The sequence below is a fragment of the Condylura cristata genome, unplaced genomic scaffold (genome assembly GCF_000260355.1).
Source record: "Condylura cristata isolate star-nosed mole 26May11 unplaced genomic scaffold, ConCri1.0 scaffold00022, whole genome shotgun sequence".
In the NCBI taxonomy this organism is placed as follows: domain Eukaryota; kingdom Metazoa; phylum Chordata; class Mammalia; order Eulipotyphla; family Talpidae; genus Condylura; species Condylura cristata.
Window position 1 is genome coordinate 32165537 of NW_004567123.1, and position 8226 is coordinate 32173762.

At 58.8% G+C, this 8226-nt stretch overlaps 1 protein-coding gene across 1 annotated transcript in view; it reads right to left on the reverse strand.

Moving 5' to 3' along the window:
* The window catches only part of ATP9A (ATPase, class II, type 9A), a 52598-nt gene extending 44585 nt beyond the window's left edge, over positions 1-8013 (reverse strand). Inside the window, exons 1-4 of the mRNA XM_012728228.1 lie at positions 7680-8013; positions 6599-6743; positions 4807-4920; positions 1164-1272 (exon numbers count right to left, since the gene is read on the reverse strand). Coding sequence (XP_012583682.1) covers positions 1164-1272; positions 4807-4920; positions 6599-6743; positions 7680-7681 — 370 coding nt within the window. The 5' untranslated portion in view covers positions 7682-8013. The remainder of the gene's footprint in view (positions 1-1163; positions 1273-4806; positions 4921-6598; positions 6744-7679) is intronic.
* Positions 8014-8226: the final 213 nt, after the last annotated feature.

Sequence of the window (8226 nt, forward strand, 5' to 3'; positions counted from 1 at the left end):
TGCCTAGCATCGGAGATGCTTTCGTAAGAATATGTTATCAGTGGGGGATTTAATACACACGAGCCCCAAAAACAACACCCTCGAGAGGGGGCTTCTGACTCGGTGGAAACCACAGACCACCTGCCTTTGCAAAGATTAGCCTGGGTTTTTTCTTTTCACCCAGGCAGCAAAATGTGCTAAGTACAGTAGTTTAGTAATGATGAAGCATTTCCATGCCCACTCTCAATCCCCCCCCACCCCCCCCGCCACAGATGGGCAAGTGTTTCAGACCACCAACTAAGAAGATCTATTCTAACGCATCACCGCCAAATAATTTCATGCCCCCAGGGAATTTATTTAAATGTCAACTGCTTTCTCTTTGCAACCCAAACATATCCCTCTGACATTTCTCCTACAAGGAAAATTCCATGCAAAACCCTGCACCCAGGGAGGGCCTCTCGGGGAGGCACAGCACCCCCCACCCCCCCACCCCCGCGACCCCCTAGCTCCTGCTGGCGCCACCAGTGGGCCCCTCAGCCTGGCCGGTCTGAACTCTGGTTGGGACCTGCGGGGATCTGCATTCTGGGGCCCACTCTCTCCTGGCTGTTCCCGACAGTGCAGACTGACAGTGCAGACTGTAGTCAGAGACAAGTCACAACAGCCAGGATTTTGTGGCTTCTCTGAGGGGGTATCTGGCTGGGATTCTAGAATCCCTCCATTTAAAAGGAGTCTCGTGACCAAAGGTAAGTACTGAGCTAAGCTACGCACACTCCGCTCTTCAGCTACCCAAGTTTGTAACATGCCTAAAAGAAATCTCGAGGGCCGTGGTACTGATGTCAATCTGGTGCTTCCCCGCCAAACTAACACCGAAAACACTAGTTGGGTTATGTGGAAACACTGTCTCGAAAAGCTGGGCTCCCTTTTAGCAAAGGGACGACCACCGAGCAGCTGAAGGCACAGGACTTAACTCCAGGCTGGTGATGAGGGCGCAGCCGACAGGCGGCTCCAGGCGGGCCTCGGGGCCCGGAGCTGGCCGGAGAGCCGGTCCAGCTCAAGTGGGTCTCCCTAGAACCGACAAGGGAGTGGCTGTCAGCCATGGGGCGCCCGCACAGCCACTGTCCCGGCTCTGCTCCCTGACTGTCAGCAGCTGCCACCCCGCGGCCGGCCGGCGGCCCGAGGCTGACCTCTCGCCGTGAGCCGGCTGTAGACCTGGGAGTTGACTTCCTTGTCCCGTACGTAGCATCTGATCTCCTCCACGGCCTCGCGGATGATGGTGACGGCCAGCACGAAGCCCTGCAGGGAGAGGGGACGGGGTGAGCCCTGCAGAACCCCACCGCCCTCTCCTTGTGCGGGGCCACAGGGAGTCAGTAGGGCAGGCCCTGCTGGTCACAGCAAACGCCCAGGACCTCCAAGCCTCTGGGACACACGCACACAGGCCAGCCCTGCTCACCATCTCCGCAGCCCCTCAGAGTCAAGATCAGACACACTGACTGCCCGTGCGCTGGCAGTGGTGAGGGACAGTGGCCCCAACAGTCCGGGGTGCCAGCTGACGGGCTTGAAGACCTCAGTGCACTTCCACCTCCCCGCACCCCGATGTCAGTGACAGCTCCTTAGCTACCGGTTAGCTCCCTCTATAAGGAAGGGGAGGACCAGGGTGGGGTGGGGAGGGGAGGGAGGGCAAGAAGGGAAGGGGGGTGCGGAGGAGCAGGGTTGGGGTGAGGAGTGGAAGGGGACTTTATCTGTAATGTTCTTTTCCATTTTTACAAAGGTAACATGTGAAGGAATCACATTCAAACTTGAACCTGCCTGCCCTCCCCAGGTCAGACACCCCCGCCGGATCTGGGGGCACCGCCTGTCACCCACACCAAGAAGCTATTTCTATCTCGATTTTTCTTCTTGTATCAATAAAAGCAAGATCGCTCAGTCATTTTTCTTAGAAAATACCCTTGTCATCCCTTCTTTTAAGGCCCCCTTGAAAAGTCACTTAAAAAAAAAATGCAGAGGACGAATGGGCTGAAGGTCGGCCGTAATGATTCTCTGAGGATTTCATTTTCGTGCTGTTTGCCCGGTGACATCATTCAGTGGACGCAAAGTCTTCAAATCTCTCCTGTCTTCCAGCCAGAGAGGCTGCTTTGCGCCGTCTGCTCCAGGCCCGTGCACTTAGAATCTACGTCTGCTCCTGTTTGCAATCAGACATGAGGGCGCACTGAGGCGTAAGGAACACCGGCATGTTCCAGAACAGAAGCGTGCAGACACGGTGTGGGCCATGCGCGGGCCCTTCCGGGCTGCTGCTTCGCTGCTCTGGGCCAGAGCGGGGGGTTTCGTTGCTGTTTGTTTTTATTGTTGTTTTCCAATGTCTCTGTTCTATTTCCCGCTGCGTGGGCCCAGCTAAATGTGTGGATGTTACTGGAAAGTGTGTCTACAAAGACAGGAGGGGGCCTCCCTGCCGCCAATAAGCACAGGAGCACCACTCCCCCCAGCAAGCCTATCTCCCCCCGCAGGCACACACACGCGCACAATACCACCCAAGATGATACCCCCAAAGCAAAAGCAAGAATCTAGATTCTCTGATCTCTGTATTATTGGATGTCTAGATTATCTGTCTCCATAGCACCAAGGTCCGAAGGAGTCACTCCCGTTCCCTGGTGTGTTCTTCTAGGCTGGTGATCAAAGGAGCCCGGGGAGGGCTGACAGGAGCAGAAGGCACAGAGCAGGTTAACAGCGACAGTGCCCTGCCCTGTGCCCACGGGTGACATCCTTGAGCTGGGTCAGCAAGCCCAAGCGGGGCTGGGGTACACACCCCAAACACACATCGATCCCCCTCATTCCCTGTGAGTCTCCAAATTGCAGGTAAGCTTACGGGGACTCACGATAGAAACACGAGCATAGGAAGCCGGAAACCCTTGCAGAATAAAGGGCTCACCAGCTCCAGGGACAACCAGCGCCAGGGCAAAGGGCCTCCCAAACCACAGCCACACACGAGAAACTGCAGCCACACGCGGGAAACTGCAGCCACACGCGGGAAACTGCAGCCACACACGAGAAACCCGTACAGGCACGCAGAGGGGGAGCGGCAGCTGCTAGCGGAGCCCAAGCAAGTGCCGGGTCCCCTGCGCTGTGTGTTCTCACTTAGCAGGGAAGTGGCCTCCTGTTGCCCTTCCGGGCTGCCTGGGGCCCGCGGACCCTCCAGGACAGAGCTGACATCCTCCGCTATTTCTCAGGCAGGTGAAGCCCGGGCCCCGCTGTCTGCATCCTGGCTAAGAGAACGACAACGTAAGCCGGATACAGCTGCTGTCCCCTCCCAGAGCTGCCTGGACGGGTGGGAGCGTCTGTCTTCAGAGCGGGAAAGCCTGGACCAAGGTGGGCTCGGAGCAGAAGAGAACAGTTCTCCATGCCAAGTGGAAGAAATGAATGCCGCTCTCAGAGTGAGCTGCAGGCGTGGCTTGTCGGAGGGGCTGGGCCACCCACACGTGGCTCACCCTGGAAGCCGTGTCCCACCCGCCACCCTTCAGGAGAGACAAGCACCAGCTACATTCCAGAATGTCTCTGGAGAAGAAGAAACGTCAGCATTGCCCTCTCCACACCCGTCGCACTGGCTTCCAACTGTTCTTCGAATGCTCAAGCAGCTGCTGGCCACAGGCCTTTGCATCACCGCTGCCTGTACCAGGCTACCCCTGGCCTCCCGCCCACCCCCCCTCAAAAGCCCTCGCACAGCCATCCCGGCTCATCTACATGTCCACCCCTTTCTTCAGCCACTTGAGCCCGAGAGCCCTTCCCGCCTCTTCACCATCTGAGAAGGTTCTACCGAGGCGCTGACTGCCCCCCGCCGAACATCAGCTCCACAGGGGCAGACATGCTGTTTTCGCTTTTCAGTCCAGTGGGCTTTTATTTTTCCACCCCTCTCAGGCCACGAGTTCACGGGGTTCCAGCGGCTCAGGCTCCTCTCTTGGGGTCCTCGCCGAGAGCTTCTCGGGGGGCAGCAGACGGGGCATCCATTGCAGCCGAGGACCTTCCTCTGGCTGCCCCTGGCCTTCCCTCTCGCGTTCCAGAGCCTGCCGATGCCAGCCGGCCTGTGTGGCCATGGAGACAAGGGTGGGCCGGCCCCGGACGGCCACCCATCACCTTTCTCGTGGGTAGGTGCACGTGGACACAGTGGAAGGACCGGCTCCCGTGTTCTGAGAGATCTGCAGGCCACAGGCGGTGCCTTCCCGGCCCCTCCACGCTGGTCAGCCCAGCCGCGGCTGGGAGGCGGTGGTCCGGCTGCATCAGGGCAGCGTCTGCATCGGTCTCCTTCACCCCTGCATCCGCAGCTGCCCCGGGCACACAGCGGCGACTCGGGTAGCACTTGGAAACGGGAGGAAGATGGGAAAGGAGGAGAGGAGCAGAGCGGGGGGGCTGGGGGGCGTTCTGGCCAGCTGTCGCCCCTGGACACACCGCAGCACACGCTCTGTGACCAACCGTGCAAGACTCCACCGAGCAAAGCAAAAATGCCACCGCAGAAAACAATTCAAACGACAGGCGCGAACACAAAGGCTGTGTCTTCTCACTGTCCCGAGTCCAGAGCCGGGTGACACACAGCAGCATCGCTGACCAGGAAGGGCCAAGCAGCTGACTCACAGGGCAGGGGAGCGGCGGCTGCCCCAGCGTCGCCCCACTGGGGTGGGAACTGCAGCCCCCACGAGCCGGTCTCAGGGGCTGGCGCTGTGCTGCCTGCAGGGCGTCCTCTCCCTTCGAGCCATGACCCCCAACCCGGATGCCCAGGTGAGGGCGACCCAGAGGCCTGCGCCAAACTTCGGACGCCGCGGAAGCACCCACACCCTTACTCACCAGGGGGACCCAGTAGGTGTACAGCGCCCCGAGTCTCATCTCCGGAACAAACTGGGAGCAGGCGAGAAGTAAGAAATAGAGGTTGAAAAAGTATTTGAACTGGTTAAACAGCACCTGGAATGGAGAGAGAAGGAGGCGTTGGCGCTGATGGGACGAGGCGGAGGGAGGCTGGGTGGGAGGCGGAGGCGCCCCGGGAGGGGACCCCCAAGGAGGCTGGGTGGGAGGCGCCCCGGGAGCCGCAAGGAGGCGGGTGGGAGGCGCCCCGGGAGCGCGCGAGCCTCACGCACAGCCAGTGATGTGCAGGAAACACTCCGGCGGCAGGGCCATGCCGGAGGGAGGTCGATGACCACCGGAATGTGCGGAGTTGGGGACCCCAAGGGGGGACGGGGGCACGACGTGAGGGGCGGGCGCTGGGACGCCGCTAGGAGCCGCACCGCCGTGCCTCGCCGCAGACTACTTTGTAGCGGGACCGGGGCCACCAAAACGCTGTTTAAGGAGGCGTTTCAGTGGGAAATGTTCTGCTGTAAGACTGAGTCAAGGGTCCTCCCTGGCGCCACAAGGGCTTAAGACTCAGCACTACGAAGCTGCCCCAGCCACTGCAGCACGAGTTCGATCCCCCGCCAGGGAGTGACCCCCAGGGCGCAGCAGACCTCTCCTGTCTCCCGGCTGCTCCCCTCAGCAGTGTGTTTCAATCTGCTATTCTGCTCCCCACTCTGTCTCTGGCGAATCCTCTCACTCCTGTACCTCTGGCCTGTACCCCTGATCTTGTGTGCATAAATAAATAAATCTTTAAAAAAAAAAAAAAGAACGAATCAAAATAAATCATTATGTCCATGAGAAGATCTCAGGGCCACAAACCGGTGTAGGTTGGGATCCCCAGACCCACCCTGGGGGTCAGGCAGGGGCTGGGAGAGTGGCTGCCCCCCCCACCCGCAGCCTGGAGGTCTTCTTTCAGCCACCAGGCAATGGGCAGAAACAGCGAGTCCCCAGGGCTGCAACTATGGGGCTGGGGTGGGGGGGGTTGTTAGCTGGCATTGCTGGCACAGGAGGAGAGTGCCCAGCCTGGGTTAGTTCCCATGACTGAGAAGTAAACTCTTCTGAAGATATGGAGATTTGCGGGTCCCGAGGATGGGGCCCGGCAGCTCAAAATCAGGGTAGTCAAAGTCACCCAGAAGGAGACGCCAGTGGGAGTTTATGCTATAGTGTAATTAATGCACTGGGCTGATTACTACTCTCGGGAGCGTAACAGGCTCTTCCCCCCAACCCCACCCCCAGAAGAGGCGCCAATCACTGCTGTGGCTTCCACAGTGCCGCAGGAGGGCCCAGGAGGGTATCTATGTGGGTGTTGGCTCCCCGCTCCTGCTCGTGAATGCAAACTGAGTAAGATACTCTGCAACACAGAAACATTCAAGAGCAAAAATGTTACAGAAATCCTCGCTGGGGAGGTAGGGTTAAGACTTTGATTTTTAAAGTTTCCTATGTTCCTGCAGCACCTTCCCTAGGCTGGGTATGTATTTTGGGATGCTGAGGGGGACTGTTGCGGGTGTGCTTCGGTTATAATGCCAGCCCCTTGAGGTATTTTTCACTTTTTAGCTCAACACCTTGGACACAGGAAGCTGTTCTAACCGGTCAGGTGCCGCCTGCAGACAGAAGGCAGCCCCGCTGGGAGCACAGGCCAGGGAGGGCGGCTGGCCAGGGCCGCGGGCCAGGGGAATGGCACCAGCCCTGGTCTTTGCTGCAAACATTTGGTGTGGAAAAGAAAAAGCGTGTGGACCCTGCCCTTACTACATACCCCAGGAAGAAAGGTGAAGAAGTTGTACTTCTGATTGTTGATGACATTTCGAGGGTACCTCTGATCCCTCTTCTCGGGATGCCCCAACCAGACGGTCCTGGGTCTGGGCTCCCCTCCACCACAGCATCGCAGCCACTCGCAGCACCTGCAGAGAAGACACGCCCACAACTGTCAAGCCCCACCCATGCCGGCGAGGCCCCGCCCCGGCCCCACCCAGCCCCGACAGGCCTAGATACTTGACAGAATGTTTTTCTCTGCAGGATTTTCCAAGACTCAGATCCACAACAGTCGGGACTGAGGTGAGAAAACAGAGCTGTGGCTTCTAAGACGCCGTGTTTTGAATAAAAGATGCTTTGTCCCCAGGCCCTAACTATTTCAAACTGTGAGATTCATTTTTAAAATAAGACCAATTTCAAAAAAAAAGCAAAGCCAACATCTATTTGCAGGCAAATATCTAACAACAAGCTCTGTTATTACTTTTCTATTTTAGAAATGAGTGAGGAAAGCCCAGGACAGTGAAGTCAGCGTCCCAGTTTGCAGGGAGGTGAGAAACAGCTGCGTCTGGCCTGGAACTTGTGCATCTTATTCTAAAACCTAATGTCTCAACCTGCTGTCGAGGTTGCTGGTGGCACCAAGATTAGGAAGGCGAGAAGGGAGAGGGCCCTTCCTCCACCCCCTGCTCTCCTTTTTAGCAACACGTTGGAGGAGAGAGTCAGAAAGAGGTGTCTCAGCCCCCAGCGCAACCTGGACCTGGGCCAGCATGCCCGCTACACAGACCCCAGCGCCCCACCCCCAGCCGTCCCAGGAGGGCAGGGCGCATTGCCCGCGGCCGGCCGGGCCCCCCCGGAACACCTGCGAGTCTGGACTGCCGGCAAAACAAAGCCGCTCTGAGAAGCCTATAAAGGCCCCTTGTCCCCCAGGAGAGCCCATAAATAGGGCGTTTCCAGCATGACAAGTCCTTGCAGCCCTGCGACGGAGACACCCGCAGGGAACTGCCCACCTCACTGCCCACACAGAGGTCGGCGGTGACAGCCGCGCCCCCAGCCCCTCCAAAGCAACCAGACAGGCGACCGCCACTTACATAACTGCCGGTCCGCAGAGGTGGCCGCCTGCTCCCCTCCTCCAGCAGCCCGGGCCTGCGGGGTGCTGGGCTACAGGGCTGAGCAAAGGCAGTCCCTGGGCGGCAGGGGCCTAGGGGTACAAGCCAGCCAGCTGCCTGCTGAGACGCTCAAAATTTCCATGATGAAACACAATGCTCTTTCTTAAAAATAGCATCCTCATTCCGGTAAACTGTGCGGCTGCCTCTCGCTCCGGTGGTGTGTGGCTCCCCCAAGGGCAGGTTTCACTTCAGTAACTCATTGGTGCTGACCCCGCTGCTCTCAGCGGTCCCAGGGCCAGGGACACACAGAGGCCCAGGGAGCTTAGGGCCCGCCCCTTTCTGGGTGTTCATCACGCACTCAGGCCATTGGTGGACGCCCCTCGCAAGTATTAAATATGCACGGCAGGGAGGAGGAGCGAGGGAGGGAGGAAAGAAGGGGGAGGAGAGGGAGGGGCAGTAGCAGGAGGGGAGGGAGGGCAGAGGGAGGAGCAAGGGGGAGGGGAGGGCTGAGGGAGGAGCAATGGGGAGG